Raw genomic sequence first — 27,776 nt, 5'->3', positions numbered from 1 at the left:
GTAATCACTAGGAGGGTGGTAAGGATGTAGTATGTAGCTAATGCTACGATTTGCAGCACTCTGTCTAAAGTTTCTTACTAAAGCATGGTGTGGTAGTGCACTGCCATTACAGACAACACATTTTGCACAGAAAATCACCATTACGTTTACACAGACATACAGTTTTACTGATAAAACTACAAAGTGCACAAACAATAATGTGTGGAAATTGGTATCATCTAGTGTATTGATTTGATGGGATCGTATTCAAGTCTTTGTTAAACCCTCACTTCAGGATTATAAAAAGTGTGCTCCATTTGTGCGTTCCTAATTCTGATATATCCTGAAAATTGCTTTACAGTTAATTTGCAGGCATTTCAGTTTTGTTGTGTGCTAGAAAATAAGAACATCCTACAGCCTTTTCCCACTCCTGGTACCCAGAAAAATTGTCACATAAATGCTCTCACTTGCATTGAGACAAAGAAAAGAAAACACCAAGCTCCCCTGGAAGACATAGCCTAACATTTGACCTGTCTTTGAGTGCATACCAACTGTGACAAGATGTAAACAAAATTATTTACAGACCTCTTTATGGCACCTTCAAACTCTGAACCCCAGCATGTTTATTTTGTGGGTGCTTCAGCAACTCTCACTCCCCTATTTCCAGCACCTATGGCACGGGTATGAAAATGAGGTAGTGGAGTGTTTAAGTTATGATATTGGTACAGATAACTGACCAACATAAACAAGGTCATTAACCGAACACTGTTTCTCACAGGAATGTGAGATTGATGAACTGGTAGCGGCAGATATTAGTAGAACTAGTCAAGCAGAAAGACACAAGGCAGGAAAGCGTTTCAAAGAAATACAGCACATAGCATACAAGGGAGACAACTGAAAACCCACGTACTCTTGTGAAGTACCTCATGAAAAAGAAAAAAGAGTTCCCAAAAAGCGATACGAAGAGCCAGCCAAAGAGGTGGTAAATAGGTTATTCTCCACATGAAGAACAAAGACATGCCGGACAGCCTAAAACAAATAAATCCAGCAAACAGAAAGCAAGCAAATGTGGGCTACAAAACACAAAGCCAATGGTATGCAAGGTGCAAGCTTTCAGCATGTCCCCAATATGTCTTTACAACCAGACAGCTGTGCTTTCTGGTAGGCTTCAACTTAAAAAGGAAGCAAAAGGAAGAACCGGCCAAAAGCCTCACATACGATGACACGGGGTCATGGCAGTTATGAACATCCTGAAAAGAACATTATGGTTTAATTTAAAAAGAACAAAGTAAAATGCTAATGGGCTAGTGAAAAACAGTGTGAGTAAATGGATGATCTTTGAAGGGGCACCTTCAATACAATAAAATTAGTTTCCAAATGTATGTACGTTTTACCAACACATGTAGAAATGGGAAAATGTTCAAATGAAGATCTTGTGTCAACCCTTGTCATGTGTAAGTACATCATTAAGGGCCTGATTTAGAACTCCACGGACCGGTTACTCTGTCACAAAGGTGACATATATCCCGCCCGCCGAAATTTAAATCCCATTATATCCAATAGGATTTAGATTTCAGAAGACGGGATATCTGTCATCGTTGTGGAGTAACCCTTCCGTCGACTTCTAAATAAGGACCTGAGTCTTCTTTTTACTTTGCATTCTGGTACTTGTAGTTCATCATGTCTAATATAATAATAAGGAAGGCAAAACAAATATCCAAATGTAAGAGGAAAACAGAAGTTGGTGAACTTCTTACATCTAACATGTAGCAAGCTGAGATCTGTGTATTATATACACGTAGTAAGAAATATCAAGATGTGTGTTTCCTTGAAAAAAACATATCACTATTCCAAGCAAATGAGTGTGAAAATGTTGAGTTTTTGTGCTGCATTCTGTATATCAGTGAACAAACAATGTGTCAGATGCAGGCAGCGAAGTACCACAGTAAACGGGGATATAATGGGAGAAATAAGCTCCCGCAACTTTAAAAAAAAACACATCGAGTTCACACACTACCCAAAGGTAAACAAAACTGCACGTCACTCTTTGACAACAACATGGAAGAGTGGTAAACACCCACACCCAGAGTGCATCATTGTATGTCCTGCAGTTAAATATCCGCAAATCAGGTGTCAAAGTCTCAAAGAAGAAAATAACACTGGGCCTGAGTTACACAACTGCAAAGAGCTCAGCATGACTTGCCCAGTTTCCTTACTACACATGAGAAGGTCATTCATCCCCTTCTTTCTTTCATTGCATTAATGTTCTTGTAGTTTGGATATTTTCATTATAAACACAAAACTACATTTCCCTGAATGCAAACAACAACAGACCTGAGGACTGAGCATTCCACCATTCTGCTTGTGCTAGCCAACCGTGATGAAATGACAAACTGAACATAAGCACGTTACAACCACAGAAATGTCACACAAACTCAGACAGAATCTTATCAGCTATGTGTGGCTTTTCTTGAGAGACGTGTGTGGGGGGCACACTTTTATGGAAGTCCAGGGGGGCAGAGATCAACCTGAGCCCGTGAAACCGATTGTATAACTGTTATTCACATAATTAAAATATATATTAGACATCCCATTCAGTTATCCATCAGTAGTTACCCCTAACATACAATATGTGATACATTCTAACAATTTAGAGAAGGCAGAGGGAGATTTTAAAAGATACTTGGAAGAATGTATTTTCCCCATTGACTTAGATTGAAGCAGAGGCAGGCAGTCTTGCCTGAATTGGGTCTATTGGCATGTATGGTGACAGACAATCAGCATTTCATTTTGGCAGTTTAATAACATAGCACAAAGAGAGTTATAAAAGTTTTTGTATGCTCTATGTAAAACTGCCAAAAATTAAATGCCGAGGCCTATCCCACCCACTAATCTCCCTGTCCAAGAATTAAGGACACTGCATTCGGGCTCAGGATATATATTTCTGAGCTCAAGCTGCCTTGTTTCAGCAGAGCATGATTCTGCAATCCGAATCTGGGGCCAGATGTAGCAAAGGGTTTTTCCCATTATGTGTCAATGGGAAAATGTGTTCGTACATATGGCCCCTGGTTCCTGCATGCAGGAATAGGGAGTGGGGAGACTTGCCTTGAAATCTGCAGTCTCCCGCCTGAATCGGGAGGGTTGGCATGTATGATATTTACAAGTTCATATGATCACAAAAACAGATGAAAACAAACAGAATTAAATATAAAAGTCTGCTACAAAAGTGAATTCAACAGAAATTCAACTCTTCCACAGACTAACACATGCACGGGTACAATAGCCAGAAGCGAACAGGGACAGGCGAAAACATCACCTCTCAGTAAAGGCTGCATTTAGATTACAGCTGGCAGCTGGGTCAGGTTGGGGGGGGTCTCTGCACCTTGACTGGAGCCACTGGTGTGGCAGCTCCACTGACCACACTGAAGCTTTGTTGAGCATCTGACATGTTTAAAGTGCTTTTTTGCAAACTCTGTTTTCTTAAATCAAATGCAAAAGTGAAGGTTTTTTTTCAGAATAATAAAAACAAAATCACTGGTCCTGATGTGTAGGGAGTTTTTTTCCCTGTGTGTAGGGGCCTGTTGGAGGCCACAATATCTTGCATTGCGGGGGAAAATGAATGGCAGCCCTTATCTTGACTCTTGATCCACTGGAACCAGAAGAGAACAAAAAGGCATATCAAGTACACCATCAAATGAAAATATACACTCCGTAACCTTCTCAAGTTAAGTTTTTAGGTCGAGCGCAAGCGCTCTGACGTGTTGTAATCTCTGACGGCTTTTAACCACGCCCACCACACAACCATCCCATTCTCTTGTTCATGAGCTTGCCTTTGCCTTTGCTATCATTGGCAAATGCTTTACGTTTGTCCCGCCTTAGGGTGATTTGGTTACCGCCTTGGACACCGACCCCGTACATGGATAATAGCACTTTTGCTGCTACGTTTGACTCCAAACAAACTTCTTTTTCCTTTTGTGTCTCTCCTTCGCACTCATGGCGGCCAAGGTGCTTTGAATCGGCTCACTTATGTCACCTGTTTTACTTTTCATTTTCAATTTATGTGGCAAAAAAAGTCCAGTTAGGAATTTACAACACTAATAGCTCTAACTTGAGCAAACGCGAGACCCATTGCATTGCAAATGCTTGCTACACATTTTAACCTTGTCGACTTACATCTTAAATGGTCAAAACATTTTGAAGCAATTGTTATTAAATGAGGACTTTACAAATATAATAAACATAGATAGGACCCTCACAGCTGCATTATTTCTCAGTGTATTAATTGTGCTTCTCCTATATTTTTAGGGTCCCTTTTATCAATTTGGTAATTTAGCACAGAGTCAGATTTCTGGAAGGGAAGTAAAACTAGCCATGTATAGCAACGGTGTCTGGGTGCCGTCATTCTGTGACTTAAATCGCTGGGCCAGCAGTAAACCAAGAGGAAACGAGCCGTATCCTTTTTCCCCGCCCCCACTAGCATAGATGGGTGTTATATCTGATCGGGAGGCCTGCCCGGTGCGCATCTTTTGGCTGCAAGAGTTGTGCTCAGGGAGGACCGCCCCATCATGATGAGTGAGATTGTAACTTAGGGCCATATGTGGAAACATATTTTCCCATAGACACAGAATGGCCAAAACTGTTTGATACATCTGGCCCTTAGTGTGATTCATGCGCGTCTACCAAGAGCATTGGTGTTTTGAGCACTACGTCAAAATGCATTTCTATTTATTCATTTGTGATTTTATGGAGGGCGGACCAGGCCAAGGGCCATTACAGGGCTTTACCATGGATTCAACACAGAATAGTAACCAATGATTAAAACAAAGGATTACTCTTAGTCATGAGAAGGAAATACTCTTGCACATAGAGTGAAGAACAGCGAGTATCAACCACTGGGGCGGGCACTTTATCATCATGGTAGGTTCATCAATAAACAGTGCACAGGAAGGCAGAGCTGCATCTGAAGGTGGGGTGAAAACAAATGCTGTTCGAATAGGAGAGCTCGGAGGTCCCCTTTGAAGGCGGCATCACACAAGGTCATGCGGAGGCTCTGAGGGAGGGAGTCCAAGATTGCTGTGGCACTCACGGCTTAAAACGCAAAAAAATGAAAAGGGTCCTTGTGTAATGTACCGAGCTGATGTAAAGCATTCCAAGACCTTCGGGTGGAGATCGCGCTCTATAAAACTGCTAAGAAAAAGAAAATAATATAAAGAAAACATGACCTGAGAGCTGCCCACCCAGGAGCTGAGGAACCAGGTTCGAGTCTCGGCGACGGCTCAACATCCTGTGATTCTGTACAAATCACTTAATCTCCCTGTGCCTACCAAAAAATGAACGCGTCCTTGTGTAGAGTAACTGGTGTTAATATAAAGCATTCCAGTTCCTCCGGGTCGAGTTCGAGCTATATAAAATCACACAAAAAATAATATGTCCGTAGCATCAAGTAGGGCTATGGACCACAGCAGAGCACGTTACAGCGTAATTTTGTACAAATGACTGTGGGACAAGAGGCTGTTACCCGGACTACGGGCCCGGTCGCCACTCTCTCCTTGAGGATGCCCAGGATACTGCTCCGGTCTGCAAGGAGTGAGGGATGCCACTTCACCGGCAGCTGAAAGAACTAGAGCGCTAAACATTGTCACGCATGTCTGTGCGAGAAGTGCGCATGCGCAAACCAATAGTTAAATGATAGTTTTGGATTACAGTCATACTGTTTCACCTGGACAAACTCGCAGGTTTGAACAAGACGTTTATCGGTGCCTGTTTCATTGTATCGAGTTCAGGTAACCATAAAAAAATACATGCTCGGGTTCCCCCTGCAAAGTAAAAACGAAACAGACACAGTTTTAAATGTTGCTTACATTGTCACAGAAAACAAATGTTGACAGGTTAGTGCAACTTCTGCCACATAGGCAGGTACATCAAAATATCTCACCCTCATGAGGTAGTTGTCACTCGAATGTCGTTATCCTCCCAGTCTTCGCCGATTATCCGCTTTAAAAAGATTAGCTGGACTTCTACAGCGTAACAGCAAATCAGGGCCCAAGCGCCGAAAGGATTGTTGAAAGTGTTTGCGCTATTATTGTCTCTTACTAAAGCGCGTTGAAAATAGCCGATACAATTTCAGGCTCTTGTCCCACCCCTCATTCAACAGAATGTAACATTTCTTAACATAACTCTCCAGAAGCGAGGGAGAGATGGATGGATAAATGAATGGATGGCTCGATCCCCGCAGAAGCCTACTCCAGTTTCTAGTGTGCAATTGCATTACTGGCAGATTGGACGAAAAAACAACCTTGGATAGTCAGTTGTGACGTCCCACAACTATATTATGTGCTGCTTGGTCTGTGTTTTTTTTCTTTTTATTGGCCTCAAAACCACTGGGCTCTATAGTGATGATTTTGATTCCCTTCCCCAGCAGATTGCTACAGTCTGATGGAGTGCGAGCACACCCAGGGTGCAAACCCACAGGTAGCAATGGATGAGTACTGTCCTGTCACTCTCCCTTCACCGTGGAAAGACTGATCGCTGGTGGCGGCTGATTGATAGCCAGGGACGTGGGTCTTTTTACCTCTCCAGTGGTATTGGTTGTCTATTGACCCAGGAGGTAAATCTGGGCAATCTTTCATAACTGCGACCAATCAATCAATCAAATATTTTTAGAGCACGCTACTCACTCATAGGGTCTCAAGGCGCTGAAGGGACCCCTCACTTCTCTCTATGACATCTTATGGGTGGTGTGAATGAAGACCATGAGCAAGAAGAATGGTGTCTCTTGCAAAGACCCATTGTACAGAATGGTCCACTCGGTCATCTCTGTAGCTAGGCAGCCCCTGAAACTAGCCTAGGGCTATTTCCCGTTGTCTGGTTTCATGATCCACCCTACATTCACCCCTGAGACCTACTGGAACTCACAGGACCAGCCTGAAGGTTCTGACTCCCTGCTCAGATCTGTTCTAAGACAGCTTAGTCTGAGCTGTGAAGGCCGCCTGTGGCCTTCACTTTTGTATTGAATTGAGAACTTCCTGAAATATGAAACAAACTTTTTGGAATGTCCTTCCCTTTGACTAGTTGTTGCCTGCCTCCTCACCACCTATCTAGAAATCCCTATATTTCCGATGTGTTGCACCCTTTTTCTGTATCCCTCCCAAGGCAGGAATCATGCTTAGGACAATGGACCTGCCTTAATTTTGGGGTTGGTCTTGGAATAAGAACTGCTGGACAACCAAGTGTGCACCAGAGTAACCTTGATCAGGGACAAATGCAAGTCCCAGGTGACTGAGGTTGCGTCATGAGAGACCCCTCGAAGCAGTGACTGACCAAGAAGACGCAGGGACTGTGGAGCCCACTGTGCCTAGAGCCTTCTTGTCCCCAAACACTAGAGTCCTGACAGCCCTGTTAAGTACACTCTGGACATTTAACTTGGAACCAGCTCTTCTCTGCCCTAGAACCATCATTTTGACATGGGTGGGTAAACTAGATCTTTTTTCAATGATGGGATTTGGGGTGAGAAAAGCATGTTTGCTTAACCCACAACGACTCAAAGAAACTATCACACAGAGCAGAAGTTCCATGACATCCATCATACACTTGCAGCATTCAGTCTGGTACCTTTGTGGGCACTTTTGTTTCATAGGCTGGCAAAGGTAATCAAGCTGTAGTAAGAGGACTGGTACCCAAAGGATCACGAGGGTAGACAACAACTCAAGATCCATCCTCTACAGGACAACATTGTCCTTTAGAATCTACAACATTGTCCCTTAGAATCCCACATTATTCTGAACTGTAGAGCCTTACTGCGTAAGCGCTATACAACTACTCGATGCTCGTATCCCAGCCATAGAGGGTACTGCACTTTCTACGCATGCCTGTATTTTCACTTTTCTACATTTTTCTTCTTATGTATAAAGAGCCGCACACAGAAAACTGTAGCTGTGGCAGGAAAACGTCTTATGGGTTATTGCACCTAATGCCTTGTCTCCTGCTATATTAAGCCTCAAGTTCTTGCCCCTCTATCCTTTAGAGACTCAAGACCCAGGTAGGAATACTTGGCATCCAGTGAGAAGCACAGTAATACTCAAGGACTGTAAACCACAGTAACTAGAAAACTACCCAGTAACCACAGCCTACCCGAGGACCTCAGGAAAATGCCTGCGTAAAGCAGCTTCTGAAGGTATTAATTGCAAGTTGCATAAGTTGCTCTGCCATTCCCATGGGTCCACATTTACACTCTGGGTGGTGTTTTGCGATAGATTCAGTGTGAGAGATTCTAAAGACTCAGCAGTACTCCCAGATTTGACTGAACCAAAGCCAGAGAGATCCTTTGGAAAGTAGGAAGATACTTCGGAACCAAGAGCAATCCCTTGAATGCTTTGTTGGTTGGTGGAGCAGCACCATTCCAGATAATGTGCTGCGCGGCGGCCGGTGTCTTTGCCATGGGCCAGTCTACGGTGCGCATGCAGTGGATCACCTGCGGAGACTGCACCAGGTGAAGAGGCTACATTGGGATCACAGAGCCCATACCTTGGCAGATCTTGCAGCTCATGCAGTTTAGATTGTTTCTTGGGTCCAGTTACAAAACACCGCACCCAATAAAGCTAGGTGCCCACCCTATTCACAGCTGCGAGTACTCATGACACAACCTCTCAATCAATGTAGGATTTCTTCCAGCATTCTTCATTCTTCTTTCAGAAAGGCTGAATGTTGGAGTCTGGATTCTTCTAATTGTGAGAATCTTCTTAACATTCAGCTTCACAACAATCTTGAAATTGAGTTTCATGGCACTTTCTGATTGTGGATTCTAGTCCCAAACCTAGAAAAGGAGTTGGCAGCGGTTACTCCCAGCCCCAGAGCACTCAGAGTGTCTTTGCCACCACTGATGTGGTGATCTTGGATTCCAGTAGATAAATCCTGGCACCCTGGCTGGAAGCTTCTGCTAACTCTCTGTACAACAAAGCTGCAGACAGTCGCATATTCCAGCATTTCGCTTTGAGCCTGCGTCTTGGCAGTTCCTTTTATTTAGCCTACACCAACCACTCAGACTGGTCCAACCATGGTCTTCGTTGTAAAATGTTACCAGGAGAGTAAGGTGGAGCTGGAAGTCCTTTGTCAGGAGAGACTCAAAACAAGTACACCGAAGAAAGGGGCACCTTAACTAGCATCAACCTGTGCAGGTAGCCCTTCCAGTGACCCATTGGCCAGGAAGGGGGATATTGCCTAAGCCTCAAGGCTGCCTATCTGTCCTCCTCCTGTACACCCAGGAGTCTGCTCCATTAGAAGGGATCCCTAGCAACCATTTCTACTGTCCAGGCTCTCTTCAACCCATCATTTTAGGTAACACTTCAGTGTATGAAACACAAAAGGACTGCAGCCACATCTGAAACACACACATCCTTTATGCACAGCAGTAATGTATACAGAAGCGATATCCATGTCCCATATGAATGGGCAAAGGACCTGGTGTAGGAGGCTGGCCTGGTTTGTAGTAGGTACTTATGGTACTTACACCTTATACCAGGTCCTGTTATCCCTTATTAGTGAAATGTAGGCAGTGTCTAGAGCCTAGAAGCCAGGCTCTCTAGAGGTTGCTGTTGATGAGCAGCCAAGGCGTATCTAGGAGACCTAGGATAGTTTCAGCCCTAGGCTACTTTCAGGGGCTGCCTAGAGACAGAGATGACCGAGTGGACCATTCTGTACAATGGGTCTTTGCAAGAGACAACATTCTTCTCGCTCACGGTCTTCATTCACACCACCCATAAGATGTCACAGAGAGAAGCGAGGGGTCCCTTCAGCGCCTTGAGACCCTATGGGTGAGTAGCGCTCGAAACATAATTGATTGATTGGTCGCAGTTATGAAAGATTGCCCAGATTTACCTCCTGGGTCAACAGACATCCAATACCACTGGAGAGGTAAAAAGACCCACGTGCCTGGCTATCAATCAGCCGCCACCAGCGATCAGTCTTTCCACGTTGAAGGGAGAGTGACAGGACAATACTCATCCTTCGCTGCCTGTGGGTTTGCACCCTGGGTGTGCTCGCACTCCATCAGACTGTAGTAATCTGCTGGGGAAGGGAAGCAAAATCATCACTCTAGAGCCCAGTGGTTTTGAGGCCAATAAAAAGAAAAAAAACACAGACCAAGCAGCACATAATATAGTTGTGGGACGTCACAACTGACTATCCAAGGTTGGTTTTTCATCCAAACTGCCAGTAATGCAATTGTACACTAGAAACTGGAGTAGGCTTCTGTTGGGATCGAGGCATCCATTCATTTATCCATCCATCTCTCTTTCGCTTCTGGAGAGTTATGTTAAGAAATTTTATATTCTGTCGAATGAAGGGTGGGACAAGGGTCTGAAATTATACTGACTATTTTTAAAGCACTATAGTAACAGACACACGACAATAGCGCAAACACTTTCAACAATCCTTTCGGCGCTTGGGCCCTGATTTGCTGGCATGCTGTTGAAGTCCAGCTAATCTATGGTACTTACACCTTATACCAGGTCCAGTAATCCCTTATTAGTGAAATCTAGGCGGTGTCTAGAGCCTAGAAGCCAGGCTTTCTAAAGGTAGCTGTGTTTGAGCAGCCAAGGCTTATCTAGGAGACATGCAAAGCTCATCACTGTAGTCACACAATACTCACACACATGAAAGAAAACACTTTATTTTGGTAACACAAATACCAAAAATACCATAGAGACTATACTCCCTTACGAGGTAAGTAATACACAAATTGTATACACTGGTATGCAGAAATAGGCATAAAAACAGTTAGAAATGGGCCTAGGGGGAACACAAACCATATACTAAGAAAGTGGAATGCGAATGTCGGTTTCCCACTTAGGTGAGTGTAGTGTGTAGAGGGGCCCTGGGAGTACTACAAAACCCCAAAGGTTAGTACTAGAACCCACTCCAGTGCCCAGGAAAGCAGGAGTAAAACACAGTAACTTTCCCAGAACACACACAGAAACTAAAAGAAGGGTTATGCAAGAACCAGATGAGACTGCAAGACACCAACAGTGGATTCCTGGACCGGAGGACCTGTGGAAGAAGGGAACCAAGTTCAAGAAGCACAGAAGAGTCCAGGGAGAACATGAGCCCCTGCTAACCCGGATGAAGGTGTAAAAGAAGAACCACCGGTGAGGAAGAACAGTCAGTATTGCACCCACGAAAATGTAGTCGGGTTCCTGGTTGGTGCAAATGATGTTCCACGCCGGAGGGAGGATTTCAGTCTGGTTTGCTTCGCTGGGGTCCACCAACAAGCCTTGGCACACGCAAAGCTCGCGGTTTGCGGAAAATGGCGCTGCCCGGGACCAGGAAGTACCAGGTGGACTCTACCCAGGAGTGGGGAGTCAGAGGGGGCTCTCAGCAACTCAGAGAGCCCTCAGAAGACCAGGCAGCGTGCACAGGAGTCCGACAGCACGGGTACAAGGAAGGTGCAAAAAGAGGCCCACACAGCACTACAACAAAGGCTCCCACGCCACCGGACAACCACTCAGGAACATGTACGTCACAGGATAGAGTGCTGGGGGCCGGAGCTGCAAGATGCATGAAGAACTTCGTGGAAGGATGCCAACGAGCCTTGGCAACTGCAAAACGTGCGATGCATGGGGGTACTGTCTTGTGTGGGGAGGCAAACTCTTACCTCCACCAAAGTTGGACAGTGGGCGGTCGGGACTTCAGTCTACCATCTTTGATGCAGGATCCACGCAGCTCAGCAGGAGAGGGTATCCATGCAGCCGGTCGTCGTTGCAGTAGGTGCCTGCTGAAGCAGGGGAGTGACTCCTTCACCCCAAGGGAGATCCCTTTGCTCTTCTGGTGCAGGCTGAAGATAGGCTGTCCTCAAAGGATACACAACCGGGAAACAGTTGCAGTTGTTGGCAGGAGCTGAAGATACAATGTTGCAGAAGGCGTCTTGCTACTTTGTTGCAGTTTGTAGAGTTCCTGGAGGGTCCAGTTGCAGTTTTTTTCAGTGAGAAGTTGAAGTGGAGGATGCAGAGGATTCCTGCTGGAGTCTTGCAATCCGAATCTGAAGAACCACCCAAAGGAGAGACCTTACATAGCCCTGAAAGGGGGATTGGTCAGCTAACCTGGTAAGCACCTCTCAGGGGAGGGCTCTGACATCACCTGCTGGCACTGGCCACTCAGATGCTCCCAGACTTCTCTTCCAACAAGGAATCCAAGATGGCAAAACCCAGGGACCCACCAGAGGAGCTCTGAGCACCACTCCTGGGGTGGTAATGGACAAGGGAGTGGTCACTCCCCTTTCCTTTGTCCAGTTTCGCGCCAAAGCAAAGAAAGAGATTGAGAAGGGCAAAAATGGAGGCATCTCACACACTCCAGAGCCATGCGGGAGACCTTTCTGCATCCGAACAAGTAGGCTCGTAAGATGATGACCTTAGATTTTGAAGTGGTAATCAATAGGTCTTTCAACTGACAGGAGTTTTCTTGAATTGTGAGCACTGTCTGGAAAGAATGATAATGATAAAGCATGATTAGTATCCATCCTCTCTTACTCTGGGGAAGTCTGATTACTTACCCTTCCACAGCTTGCTTTTCCCATTCACATACACATATGGCATACGCAGCAGCAATACAGGACAGCACCAGCCTAGCCTTCAGCTAACTGGGTAATCTTGTCTTTTATGCCCTTGGTCAGTAGGTCTAAGTCCTGCTGTAATGTGATTGGTTACTATGGTTCGGTTCACCATGCACCATGTTGGCCCAAAAGCTTCTCTGTTCACTTGATCAGTGCACATGAGATGATTTTCTAGGGGTGTTTGCGACAACAGCCCAGACATCCATGTCCCCCATGTACCTCCCAGTGATTGCAGTGCTGTGCAGTTGTGCTGGAGAGATTGCAGGACTTGAACCAAAACACAACATTCCAGGCGTTGTAAGGTGTAAAAGTCATCTTCCAGCCGTTACTCCTCAGTAAGGGGTTGACAGATACTCTTTCCTGTAGGAAGCCTGCTGATTGGACCCTGGTTGCCCAGAGAGGATCACTCTCTGACAAAGGCTGCAGTCTCATTTCATTGGCTCAAACCTGTGCCAACCTTCCGGGTTTCAAGCGTACACTGTTCCTTAGCGATGGTTAAAACTTTGAGAACTACTACCTAGGGTTGGTGGCAGTACTTTGGCAGATGTGAATAGGCATCATGCTAGGACTTGAGCTCAAAGAGCCTGAGGATGTGCCTACAACATGAGTGGAAGCCCTGCTCCATGTGGTTTCCTCCACTATGGTTTGTGTCTAGATTTTCACAGGACCTCTCCCTGCAAAAATAAGGAAAAGCAGGGACTTGTCCTGCAAAGCAGTAATCTCTATGTCACAGATCAGTAGTTAAAGAGTGTACTTTTAACCTGTTTTGCTAAATTTGCAAACATAACGTGAAATTTCTTTGAGTTGTGCCCTCAGGAGAGTGGTTCTAGCAGAAAGGCACTAAAATATGAAAAAGCTAAATACAGGCCGGCGCATAGAACTATATAACATTTAGAATATATACTAAAGCTGGCATGTGTGTGTGTATATATATATATATATATATATATATATATATATATATATATATATATATATATATACATATATATATACATGTATACATATATATATATATATATATATATATATATATATATATATATATAAAGCTACTTTTGCTTTTTTTGTTATCTCCCTTCAATTCATGTACATTTATCCAGTGTATGGTGGTTTTTACAAGGCTGTATTTTGCACTGATATTGGTCTTCAGGCTCCAACCTAGGGCAGATCATATAAGACACTCGACTCCCAGGGCGACAATGCTTAGACCCCATGATTGACATCAAGGATCTGTACCAGTGACCCTCTTGAACGACAGACGTCACTTGACAAACGTGCCATTGTGAGATGGAGACATCTCACTTTTATTTTTCCTCCTGCCTCCCACTGTGGGGGAGGTTTGTTGGGACATTGCACTGGTGCAACCGTCCACATAGAAGGTGAATTGACGAATTTACGAGTGGTTGCGTCGTGATGATCTTCTTCTCTCGCAATGAATGTTCCAGCAACTCATCCGCTCTCTTTCTCTTTCAGGCGGAAAAGCCTTCGGGCAGTTGAAGGCCAAACAGGAGGAAGAGCTTGATGCCTTGAACAAGGTAAGCTGTGGAGGGGTCAGCTAGGCATCTTTCCAACAACATCTGCGATAATTCATTTTAAAGTTTTATCAAGATTTTTTTAGCAGCTTATTAGGACACTTTCGAACTGTGTATTGCTTTAAAACAGTAAAAACGAAGATACATGACAGAAATTGCACAAATATGCTTCAAGAAGTATTGTTTTGGTAATGCATTCAATTGTATGGTTTACCTACTTGGGGCTGAAAATATCCTTAATGTCCCCCTACAATATCCAATATTTGTCATCCTAGTATACCAACATTCTGGAGCCTGCATTTGAGACTGAATATGGCTCACTAGAAGCAGACATAGAGAACATGCAATACTGATTTTATGAAAGAAAAGACGTGAAAAAATGTGCTCAAGTGATTCCACGGCACAGTATCACTAAATCCTGCTTAAAGTATATTTGGTACCTAAGATCAATGCTTTATTCACTGGTCTGTCTGCGATGAGCTTAAAGTGATGTCCTTTGCTAATTCTTCCGTCAGGCAAAAGACCCACACAGTTTGGAGTCTTGGGGAAAGAGCATAGGCCAACCCTTACAAGATATCAGCTCTGAAAGGGGACCTTTACCCTTCCCTGTCCCATCTGGGACAGCAGTTTCATTGGAAGTGCCTTAGATGATAAATCCTAAAGGTCTACCAAACTCTTATTTTGTCCTCTTCTATAAATTGGAAAGTTACCACTGTCATCCTACATTTTGCAATACCTAACCACACTTCTAAAAAGAGACAACTAAACCTTGGTCCAAGGATGCCCTTAGGATACGACTTAAGCAACATTGCACCTAAAATGTCACATCCAGGTACAGTTGAATGCTGTAATTCAAAGGTTCTCGACCTTTTGACTCCTGTGGACCCCTACTTAATCATTAATGGAATCCAAGGACCCACAATGAATCACTATTGGAATCCGAGGACCCCCCCCCCCCCGCCCCATTGAGTCATTACCTGAAGCAGAAGACCCCAGCCTAAGCATTTTTGATGATCTCAACCGTGAAACAATATATAACAAATACAGAAACAAGCATTTTTCAAACAAATACATAAAATATGTATTCATTTATGTAATTCACAAATTTAATTCTGAGCAGTCGCGAACCCCCTTAGTAGTCTTCGCGGACCCCCAGGGGTCTCCGGGCCACAGGTTGGAATCCACCGCTGAAATTCATTAATCCTGTTTATTTCAGATGTTTGGTAAATACATGATATATAAGCTAGTGACATCATCTTACCCTGTAGTGGTATTTCATTCTGGTTCACGGAAGAGGGTTAAAGATTGGAAATATAATTACACCGGACACCTTCCCTTACATAATTTGTAAGAGAAGTACTCCTGCATTATGACCCATGGTGGGGGGGGGCGAGAAGCTGGTACACCTGCCAGTATCTGTTAATCATTAGCTCAAGTTCTAATGTCACTATATAAAGTTCATTATAAGGCATTGCTCAAGGCAATGATAAATGTCTGCCAAGGTGGTAACAGAACAGAAAGCTGGCGATTCACTCAAGTATATGATTTAGCAAGAAAAAAAATAAAAATCTACTAAACGATGCCAGCAGTTTGTCCATTTAAGGTTAAATTATGGTTAACGTTATGACAACTAGAATTAAAAGTGGGAAGTTTTAAGCCTCGTCTGTTTCCTCTCCCAGTTTCAGAATGAACTGATGTGGTGTTGCTTTGGCATTAATAGTAAGATCATAGTAATTTCCTTATTTTGAGTTAAACAAGTGAAGAATAGCTCTTTGGACATAATACACCGGTCATTTGTACTTTTGTTCTTATGTGGCGGAACAATACTGTAGGAACTGCCTTGAAAATACAATGGCTGACTCACCAACCAACTACCCGCTTCAGTTTCAAGTTACAGGTTACCAAATGCTGCATAATCTGAAAGAATTTGAGGCGTAGCCTCCTTCCAAAGCGGCATTTTATACGGTGAAGCTGTTTGTTTCTCTCCATCATCTCTGCATCACTTCCAGGGACTAGAGAAAGATTCTGTGTTGAAGCTCAGCAGGTACACAGCCACCTTAACTTTCAAGGTGCCACGAAGCCAGATCCAGTCCCTCGAGTTATGTCAATTGATTTGCTAGCAATAACACTTATAGCATAAAGCTTTCCAACTTCAGCCCCAAAAACCACTGGCCCAAGAGTACGAGAGGCCTCCGCATGTCCTGCTGCTTACCTTGCAGATTACAAACATTTGGTCCACTTTCATTTATCAGTGAAGGCTGTGAAGGCTTATGTTTTATGAGGAATGTGGGGTCTACTCTTCCTGAACAGGTGTTTTACTTTAAAAGATGTTCTAAGTGGTCCATGTAGGGATGGGTGGATGGCACAGTGTCTGGATGGATGGATCGCAGAGAGAATGGATGGGTGGATAGCAGAATGGATAGATGGCACAGTGGATGGATTGGTGGGTGGGCACAGTGGATGGATGCAGTGGCGGCTGCCACTCAACGGGTGTGATAGGGACAGGGATTGGGATGAAAAAAGGAAGAAAACGCTTACCTGTGGGGGAGACGCGTTTGTCTCCCTTCTGTCCTTTTTCTCTTTCCAGCTTCAAACAGGCTCCCAGCCAACCACGACGCTTCTGTCACCAGCAAGACAGCAGCGTCCTGATTGGTCTGAGCGGCCTGCTTCGCCGCTCAGACTGGGAGTGGGAGCCTGGGCGTGTTCTCCACTCGGCTGTGCAATACAGCAGGGTAGAGAACATGCATAGTGTGCATGTCTGTTTGCCTGGCCCAACACAGCCGGCCAAATAGACATTCTCATTTTGTGCAGAAAAAGCCCTCCTCTGGTGCCCTCCCTCCAGCCCAGCCCCGCCCCTTCTCCCAGGAAAAATAAAATGATAATAACATAGCGTCCTTTTCCCCACATTCTAGTGGGGTGACTCTCCTCCGCCTTAGAGTGTAGGAATGGATGTATGGCAGATTCTAGATGGATGGATAGCAGAGTGGATAGATGGATAGTTGGATGGATGAACACATGGATGGATGGATGGATAGTGTGTAGAGGGGATGGATCAATGGGTGGCAGAGTGGATGGATGGATGGCAGATTGGATGGATGGATGAATGGGTAGAGCAGGGAAAGATTGAATGATGGATGAAAGAATGAATGGATGACAGAATGTAAAGGGGAAATACTGGGTTTTAGCAGGTGGATAGAGGGGTGAAAGAATTAATGGATAGATGTATGGATGGAAGAGACAAGAAGGCAGTTTCGGAAGGGTTCGGTTCACTTGCTTTGCTTCCTTTGTGGCATCAGCGCTTTGGTTCAAAGTGGGCGCTATTTTAATTTGCTGGCTACTCCCAAAATGCACAAGGCCACTGCGTCACGATGTGTGTGTGGATGTGCATGCAGACATACATATGTCCATAGGACAACCTTTTTCTCCTTTTGGCAACACTGTTCAGCATAGGCAACAAGCAGCAGCAAAGCCAAAAGGTCCGGATAACGCCTTCCAAAGGCAAAAAGCGGGTTCTTATTTTTTTCTGCACGGAATAGTTCCCCTTCCGGCCCTCCCTATGTCCAAAAATATGCTCTCCTCCGCTCGTTTCCGTTGCTGTTAACTTCCTGAGGCGACTCAAGAGTGGTATTTTGAGCAGGGCTCCTCTCACAGACTTTTACTGCTGATGCGGCCTTCTGCGAGGCGCAGAAAAGTGAAAAGTCAGCAAATCGTTGTAAAAACCAGGAGAGGAGCTGCTGGCCAGTGGTGTATTTTAGCGTGACCCTCTTGTTTAAAATCTGACAGCTACTACTGCCCAAAATCCGCAGTTTTGACCTTTTTTAGGTTCAACGTGGGCTGACAGAGAGGTGCGCGTCAGGGAATTGGAATCTGTGCTTGGCGGGAAGGTGCTGGGTAGAATCGGCGTCATGAAAGGGCCCTTGCCCGTGACGGGGGAGAGCAGTGCTTAATTTGTGCTTGTTGTTTCCGGTGCTGAGCACCGGCACATATTTTTCAGGGCCGGCGCTCAGTCTTCTGCCTCAAGCATTTGCTGCGAGAAAAGACATGTTTGGGAAAGACGGCGGAAGGGAAAAACGAAAAAGCGTCACAATGAGAGAAAGCAGAAAGCTGCAAGAGGGAGCTGAAGGGGCAGGGAGTGGCTTTAAATGGATTTAAGAGGCCCCAGATGGCTTCGGGATTACGGTGCCTCAGTATTCCTTGTTCACACATTTAATTGCAGCAGCTGCGTGTTTAAAAGCATGGCTTTAGGCATTGGCACCTTTTTATTTACAAATTAAGCTCTGGGGGAGACACAGTATGTTTAATGGGCAAAAGCGGCTGGTGTTGTGAATCTCAGCATCTTACAGTTCCTTTCAGTGGTCTTTGGCTGTAGCTCAGGAATTACTTTTTCTTGTGTAAAAAATACTATCCAATTTAAACCCGTGGCATTTATCTGAGAGTTGGTGTTAGGGTGACCACCTGGCATTGAGGCAAATTCTGGACAGGACTGTAAAAAATTCAGGACAAAGGGTCAAAGTTCAGGACACAAATTCAGGACAAAGGGTCAAAATTCAGGACAAAAATTCAAGAACAAACGTCAGTTTTACAGACACACCCAAGAAAGGCCATACCCCATTACGCTATCTGAGCATTTATTTACTATTTTTTAACATTGCACTATTTATTCACTGTGGTCTTTTTGTGATTGCCTCCTTGTATGCTACATTCAGGAGTCACATTACATCCTCATTCAGTATTAAACTAATGCCCTTCAGCACTGCTTCTAGGCCATCACCCTTACCCAAATCTACCCAATCTTTCTTGCAGAGAAAGTAACAGCAAAATGTATATTATGTTTCTGAACATTTTAAAACCCCTGGCAAACAGTTTGGGAAACATTAAGGTAATTAGCCTTATTCTAGTTTAAACAAATTGAACAAAAACATCTGGCTCACCCCAACCGCCCATAGACTTTCAACCTAAAAATAAATGCAATGAGGGGGGGCAGGTGGTGTGGGTGACTGTCTCACACCTAATGTCAGGATGTGGGGTACCCACAACTTGCCTGCAGTCTCACAGCACTAGAGTGTATGTCTGGGACTCTACACTTATTTCAGAACTGGGAGCCCAGACTACCAGTCAAAGATAATAAAAGAGGAGGATGAAATCGAGATCATATGGGAGATCCACAGCAAGTGATTCAAAAGGTTGTTGTCAAGAACTGGATTAATAAGGAAGAGAAGAACAAAGTGGGGCAATTCCTAAAATCAGAAAAGATGGGCCCACCAAGACTATCAGAAGGTATTGCGTACCTGGGGATGTGTCTCTGCACACAGGAGAGAAACAGAAGAGGCACTGTCAAGTGGTTGAACAAGCAACACCCATCCACCTTGGCAAACTCTTCTGGTGCAATGGTCTGCTGTCCGTGCTTGTGAACGGTGAGCAGGGGCCAGACCCCTTGCAAGGTTGTGCAAGGCAATTGCCCGCTTTGTCCATGTCTTTAAACGTTTTTCAAATTGAGCAAAAGCCAAACTAATGATCTGGGTTATCCCTAAGTGTCAAGTCACATAGAATCTTCAAAATATTTAGGATGTAAATTGCACAAACAAAATGTAAAAATGTTAAAATGTAATTAGTGTTTCTTCAACATATGGCACTGTTTTCCCCTTTATGTACAATTAAATCTCAGATTGAACTGGGAACCAGTTACCTTTTTGATGCCTAGTGATTAATATCTACCATTCTCTCACTGATTGGCAGTATGGAAATCTCGGCAGAACGTCACGGTCCCTCTTAGCGCAGTTTGCTTTTTGGTCTTCTCTTCTGCTTTCTGTAGTGGGCCACGTGGCACTAGTGAATACTGGACTCTCCCCACAAAGTATCCCACAGCTGTCACTTTAAGTACACTCATAGAGCTTCCTTGGGAATGCATTCCGCCCATTGCTTGCCATTGGCCTTGAAGTTTGTAACTCAAATTTTGTTGCTTTCAGTTTGCTGGCTTTATTTGTTTTAGGCTATGTAGCTTGAGTTCATCCAAGCCTTATTTACAGCATCCTTCCGAGTGCTCCCTTTCTGTAAATAGGCTTGTAAATCTTGTTCTTATCTCATCACATTTGCTGTGCATTCAAAGAACAAAGTCAAATGTCAGGCTCTGTCTTCGGTGGGAACTTAGAGGCCAGATGTAGCATTATCCGAATTTGCGATTCGGAAATTGCGAGTCGGTGCGACTTGCAATTTCTGAATCGCAAATTCGGATGCAGAACGGTGTCTCAGACACCGTCTCCGAGTCGCTATGGGGTCGCAAAGACCCACCTCATTAATATTAATGAGGTGGGTCGCATTTTGCGACCCCATAGCGAGTCCCTGCACTCACAGGGATGGTGGCCTGCTGAAGACAGCAGACCTCCATGTCTGTGACTGCTTTTTAAATAAAGCAGGTTTTTTTTTTATTTTGCAGCCCGTTTTCCTTAAAGGAAAACGAGTTGCAAAATAAAAAAAATAACAAAACCATTTGGTTTTGGTTTTTCAGAGTAGGCAGTGGTCCATTGGACTACTGCCTGCTCTGAAAAACCCTTTTTGGCAACATTCACAAAGGGGAAGGGGTCCCATGGGGACCCCTTCCCTTTTGCGAATGGGTTACCACCAGTGTGACACTGGTTGTAACTGCGAATTGCTTTGCGACCGCATTCGTGGTCACAAAGCAATTTAGCATAGCGATGCAAGTCGCAAATAGGAAGCAAATTGTGAATGAGCATCGCATTCAGCATTTTGCATGGCGCAAACTGCGATTTTCGCAGTTTGCACCATGCAAATAGCTTTCTACATCTGGCCCTTAGTGCTTACTTTACAATCTCTGCCTTCAAAGTGAGAGGTTTTATGTGACAATCTTGCTGGATACTGGGGGTTGGAAAGTTTTTTCTATCACAGAAGAACATTTAAATAAACTTCAGAATATATCAGAATTAGGAGTACAAATGAAGCACATTTTTGTTAATTCTAAACTGTTCTGGAAACAAGTACCTTTATACGATTAAAACAAAACATTGCATTAGGTGATGCAATTTCCACACACCACTGTCTGTGCACAGTATAGGTAGATTTGAAAGACTGTATGTCTGTGCAAATGTAATGGTAATTTAAATCAAAAATGTGTTGTCTGTAATGGCAGTGTGTTACCACACCATGCATACTCCACTCCACTCTGCACCACTCCACACCACTGCACCCTACTCTGTATCACTCCACTGTACACCACTCCATGCCACTGCACTGCACTCTTCTCCATTCTGAACCACTCCACATTATGCAACTGCACTCTATGCTACCTCACACTATGCCTCTCTACTCTAATCTGTACCACTCTACTCTATGCCAATGCACTTTACGCCTCTCTACAACACTGCGCTCTGTGCCTCTGTACGCTATACCACTCCAGTCTAGGCAATACCAATCTAGGCTGCAGAACTCCACTCTATGCCACTCTGCAACACTGCACTGTATGCCACTGCTCTCTATGCTAATACACTCTATGCTAGTGCACTTTACTCTGTAACACTCAACTATATGCCCCTGTACTCTACATCAATACACTGTACGTCACTCTAATCTACTCTGCACCTCTGCACTGTACGCCATCGCATTCTACAACACTTTACTCTATGCCACCACACTCTATGCCACTTTATGCAACTCCACTCTACCTGCACCTCTCCACTCTAAGTCACTTCACTCTACTGTGAAACATACTACTTTATGCCACTGCACTCTGTCCCACTGCATTCTATGCCACTGCACCCTACCCTGAACCTCTCCACTCTATGCAACTACACTGTACTCTGAAACAATCTATTCTATGCCACTGCACTCTACACCACCCAGACCACTGCACCGTAGTTCAATGCCCTCTACACCAATGCTTGCTGACAATCTACTCTAACACTGCACTGGCTGCCACTTTACTCTACACCATTCTACTCTGTACTACTACATCCCACACCAAAGCACTATATTTCACTGCACTTTATGCCACTCTACTTAACACCCTGCCACTCTGTGCCACTGCACTCTATGCCAGAGTACTCTAAACTACTGCACTGTATTCCACCGCCCTTTATTCTGCACCACTGTACTCTATGCCACTGTTCTCTGTACCACTCTACACCACTGCACTGACACTCTACTCTGTAACACTGCACTCTACACCACTCTACTCTGTACTACTGCATTCTATGCCACTGCACTCTACACCACTGCACTCTAGGCACTATGCTCTACTCTGCACTGCACCACTCTACAATACTCCACTCTGCACCACTCTACGCCACTGCACTCTATGCCTACTCTGCACTCTACACTCTGCTGCTCTATTGTATGCCACTCTACTCCACTGTACTTTATGCCACTCTTCTCTGTCCCACGCCACCCCATGCCACAGCACTCTAAACCACTGCACTCTATGCCAATGCACTCAAAACAACTGCACTGCACCCCACTGCACTGTACTCTGCACCACTGGGCTCTACGTCACTGCTCCAATGCCCCTCTATTTTACTCCACACCACTAATCCACTAACGTTTAGCCATGCTGAACAGCAGACACTCTGGTGTATAACATAGAACACAATTACATCATAATATAGGCTGCTACAAAATGTGCAAATACATTTTGTTTAATAAAAAAAAAGTGCTTCTCAAATACAGATTTGAATATACAGTTTATACCTAGTACTAAAAAAATTTATAACACTCCATTAAAACCACACACTCCACAGCTCACCTTGAAATACCCTTACAGTACTGCTCTAAAAGAAAATATCTTTGCCACGAGAAAGCCTCAAGTGGCTCCTTTGATTAAGGTCAATGTAGGTTTTCAAGCCCCTTTGCATTTGCAGATTTAAAAGTTGCCCACATTTGCATTTCTTTAGGGAAGGAGACACCCTGGCAAGAAGGCCTTTTCATATCTGTCTGCCCCTGCCTCCCACAGAGAACAGTAGACTCCCTGCCTTTCAATCCAGCTCGGGGAAATTGATCTGCCCGTAATTTCGCACTGCCGTCGGTTGTCCTGGTGCAAGGCTAAAATTACGGACAAATGCTGTCCATTAAGCCTTTCATCACGGACAACGGACGGCAGGGCGAAATTACAGACAGTCTGTGAAATTTACAGACGGGTGGTCACGTAGTTGGTGTACAGAATTTCATTTGAAAAAGTCCCTTTCCCCATACAGCAGCCCTCCCCGACAACAGTCCCCACAGAAGGATGTGCAGAATCTCTAAGCATCCATTGCCTCCTTCCTTGGGCGGTGTGACGTCACAAGCGCACAGCCATCTTCTCTGGCTGTTCGATGAGATCCATTTTCTTGTTGATTTTCTGTCTATGTCAAATGACCTATTTGACTTCGGGACTCTGTTCTGCTGATAGTCGAGCATCCTTAACCAGTGCTTAATTTGTGCTTGTTGTTTCTGGTGATGAACAGCGGCACTTATTTTTTAGGGCCAGCGCTTATTCTTCTGCCCCAAGCATTTGCTGCGAGCAAAAGACATAAATGGGAAAGACGGAGGAAGAGAAAAACGAAAAAGCGTCACAATGGGAGAAAGCAGAAGGCTGCAGAAGTGAGCTGAAGGGGCAGGGAGTGGCTTTAAATGTATTGAAGAGACCCGAAGTGGCTTCAGGATTACGCTGCCTCAGTATTCCGTACTGGCACATTTAATTGCAGCAGCCGCATGTTTAAGAGGAGGGCTTTGAGCACCGGCACATTTTTATTTACAAATTAAGCACTGATCATTACCAGAAGGGAGGGTAAGTTTCGACGTCACTATTTGAGCCAGTCAAGAGGCAAGTCAGTTGTCACGTGCACCCCGCTTATATGTGGCCTAAATGTTTACATGAAGCAACATTATCGTGTATATAAATCAGACATTCTGAACTCACATATTTCAAAGTGCTCTCAAATACAATAAAGAAACAAGCATTTGCAGTCAATGGGTTTCACTTTTGCTCGAGTTAGAGCTATTAGCATTGTAAACTAAACGTGCTTTACTTGCCACATAATTTGAAATTGAAAAGTAAAACAGTTTCACATAAGTGAGCTGAATCAAAGCGCCACGGTCGCAATGAGCATCAGCGTGAAAAGACACACAAAAGGAAAAAGAAGTTTGCTCACAGTCAAACGTATCGGCAAAAGTGCCACTAGCCATGAAACCTGGTTGATGGTCAAGGCGGTAACCAAACCGCCCCAAGGAGGGACAAACGTAAAGCATTTACCAATGACAACAAAGGATTTTTCAAGGGCAAGACCATGAACGAGCGATAGTGATGGGTGTGAAGTGGGCATGGTTAAAAGCCTAAATAGATAACAGCACGTCGGAAAAGCAGTGCTTCCGCACTGCTATGCTCGACCTAAAAAGTCATAGTGAGGCCCCACTTGCAGATACACATGATCTGGCAACCATGTTGTTATAATTTTTACTATACATAAAAATAATATTCCCAAAAGGCAGCCCATGATTGCCAGGCATGCACACGCACGGATGACCATCTTGGAATAGTTCAATTATACTACATGACAAAAACTATGCTAAAATATCAAAACAGGTGCACTGTTCCACAAAGAAGAGACATAAAGAAAATGATCCAGTTTGGAAATGGCGAAGCTATACTGAGTAATCTCAGGAGGGCCCTCAACCACCCATTTGGGTGACAGGTATCATCATCGGGCTCACTCCTCGCCAGACTGGTGCTGCAATGCCTGGCGGGCCACCCAACATTCTGGGTGGCACTCAACCGTTATAAAATTGCTAACAACAAGGGTCTGGGAAAGAAACTGAATCAGAAACGGAGAGTATAGAAAAAGAGACAAAACTCTAAAATTGGCTCTGAACCTGAGCCACTATTTTAATGTGATAGAAATTGGGTTCAGGCCAAGATTAAAAGCAAAAAATATATATTAGAGTGTCACTGGAAATAATGTACCGTTACACTCTATAGTAAAAACTATGCTAAGGCAGCCATCCCTGCTTATGCACACACTATCACTGATCTCTAACTGCCATTGGCCATAAACTATTGCAAAGCAATTAAGTTTCAGCTTTGAGGTTATTTTCTACATGTTAAAGGCGAGACCTATTGGCTTTGCCAATGCTTCTTGTTCTACCTTCTACGGTATGATGTGGGAGTCTATCAAGCCAGAAATGTACGAAACCCCTACAATAAATACATTAACTGGAAGTACATTTATGCATTTGTAAATGCCTTTGTAAAGTGCAATTTCACTTGCTAACGTTTTCATTTTCTCAGTTAGGAAAGTATTTTTCCCTTTCCCCAAAATCCATACCAGTTTTGGTTGCATTCCCTCCTGATTCTCAACCATGATAGAGAAACATTTCCATCTGTGTGCAGGGAGGGAAGGTGACTTGCAAATGTTTGTGAGTGTTTAAATGAATATAGTATTTAACAAATGATATTTATATTTTCTGAATAAAAATTGTGAATTTACCCTCATAAAATAGGCCACCTGTTTACTTAGGTTTACCTAATGTGTGTGTAAATATGCCTGTAAATCGCACCACAATCCATCGCTTTCGCAGGGAAGTTCCTTTTTGTCCTCTTCAGACCGACTCGTTCTGCGGCAGTGGTTCCCAACCTGTGGTCCGGGGACCCCTGGGTGTCCGTGAAGCCTCCTCAGGGGGTCCGCAACTGCTTACATTTAATAGTATTAACAGATTAGGTGCCCAGCTTTCAGTAATGACTCAGTGGAGGGGTTCCCGTAATAAGGAAGTTGGCTCTGTATGTGCTATTTCAAAGTAAGGAATAGCATGCACAGAGTCCAAGGGTTCCCCTTAGAGGTAAAATAGTGGTAAAAAGAGATAATACTAATGCTCTATTTTGTGGTAGTGTGGTCGAGCAGTAGGCTTATCCAAGGAGTAGTGTTAAGCATTTGTTGTACATACACAAGACAATAAATGAGGTACACACACTCAGAGACAAATCCAGCCAATAGGTTTTTATATAGAAAAATATCTTTTCTTAGTTTATTTTAAGAACCACAGGTTCAAATTCTACATGTAATATCTCATTCGAAAGGTATTGCAGGTAAGTACTTTAGGAACTTCAAATCATCAAAATTGCATGTATACTTTTCAAGTTATTGACAAATAGCTGTTTTAAAAGTGGACACTTAGTGCAATTTTCACAGTTCCTGGGGGAGGTAAGTTTTTGTTAGTTTTACCAGGTAAGTAGGACACTTACAGGGTTCAGTTCTTGGTCCAAGGTAGCCCACCGTTGGGGGTTCAGAGCAACCCCAAAGTCACCACACCAGCAGCTCAGGGCCGGTCAGGTGCAGAGTTCAAAGTGGTGCCCAAAACACATAGGCTAGAATGGAGAGAAGGGGGTGCCCCGGTTCCGGTCTGCTTGCAGGTAAGTACCCGCGTCTTCGGAGGGCAGACCAGGGGGGTTTTGTAGGGCACCGGGGGGGACACAAGTCCACACAGAAATTTCACCCTCAGCAGCGCGGGGGCGGCCGGGTGCAGTGTAGAAACAAGCGTCGGGTTTTCAATGTTAGTCTATGAGAGATCTCGGGATCTCTTCAGCGCTGCAGGCAGGCAAGGGGGGGATTCCTCGGGGAAACCTCCACTTGGGCAAGGGAGAGGGACTCCTGGGGGTCACTTCTCCAGTGAAAGTCCGGTCCTTCAGGTCCTGGGGGCTGCGGGTGCAGGGTCTCTCCCAGGCGTCGGGACTTTAGGTTCAAAGAGTTGCGGTCAGGGGAAGCCTCGGGATTCCCTCTGCAGGCGGCGCTGTGGGGGCTCAGGGGGGACAGGTTTTGGTACTCACAGTATCAGAGTAGTCCTGGGGTCCCTCCTGAGGTGTTGGATCGCCACCAGCCGAGTCGGGGTCGCCGGGTGCAGTGTTGCAAGTCTCCCGCTTCTTGCGGGGAGCTTGCAGGGTTCTTTAAAGCTGCTGGAGACAAAGTTGCAGCTTTTCTTGGAGCAGGTCCGCTGTCCTCGGGAGTTTCTTGTCTTTTCGAAGCAGGGGCAGTCCTCAGAGGATGTCGAGGTCGCTGGTCCCTTTGGAAGGCGTCGCTGGAGCAGGATCTTTGGAAGGCAGGAGACAGGCCGGTGAGTTTCTGGAGCCAAGGCAGTTGTCGTCTTCTGGTCTTCCGCTGCAGGGGTTTTCAGCTAGGCAGTCCTTCTTCTTGTAGTTGCAGGAATCTAACTTTCTAGGGTTCAGGGTAGCCCTTAAATACTAAATTTAAGGGCGTGTTTAGGTCTGGGGGGTTAGTAGCCAATGGCTACTAGCCCTGAGGGTGGGTACACCCTCTTTGTGCCTCCTCCCAAGGGGAGGGGGTCACAATCCTAACCCTATTGGGGGAATCCTCCATCTGCAAGATGGAGGATTTCTAAAAGTTAGAGTCACCTCAGCTCAGGACACCTTAGGGGCTGTCCTGACTGGCCAGTGACTCCTCCTTGTTATTCTCATTATTTTCTCCGGCCTTGCCGCCAAAAGTGGGGCCTGGCCGGAGGGGGCGGGCAACTCCACTAGCTGGAGTGTCCTGCTGGGTTGGCACAAAGGAGGTGAGCCTTTGAGGCTCACCGCCAGGTGTGACAATTCCTGCCTGGGAGAGGTGTTAGCATCTCCACCCAGTGCAGGCTTTGTTACTGGCCTCAGAGTGACAAAGGCACTCTCCCCATGG

At 44.8% G+C, this 27,776-nt stretch overlaps 1 protein-coding gene across 1 annotated transcript in view; it reads left to right on the top strand.

Annotated features, from left to right (window-relative positions):
- Positions 1 to 27,776, top strand: part of AIF1 (allograft inflammatory factor 1) — an 88,344-nt gene that overhangs the window by 21,459 nt on the left and 39,109 nt on the right. The window contains exon 2 of the mRNA XM_069237155.1: positions 14,057 to 14,118. Within this exon, the coding sequence (XP_069093256.1) occupies positions 14,057 to 14,118 (62 nt within the window). The remainder of the gene's footprint in view (positions 1 to 14,056; positions 14,119 to 27,776) is intronic.

The sequence above is a fragment of the Pleurodeles waltl genome, chromosome 6 (assembly GCF_031143425.1).
Source record: "Pleurodeles waltl isolate 20211129_DDA chromosome 6, aPleWal1.hap1.20221129, whole genome shotgun sequence".
In the NCBI taxonomy this organism is placed as follows: Eukaryota; Metazoa; Chordata; class Amphibia; order Caudata; family Salamandridae; genus Pleurodeles; species Pleurodeles waltl.
This window is presented reverse-complemented; position numbering and strand designations above follow the sequence as displayed.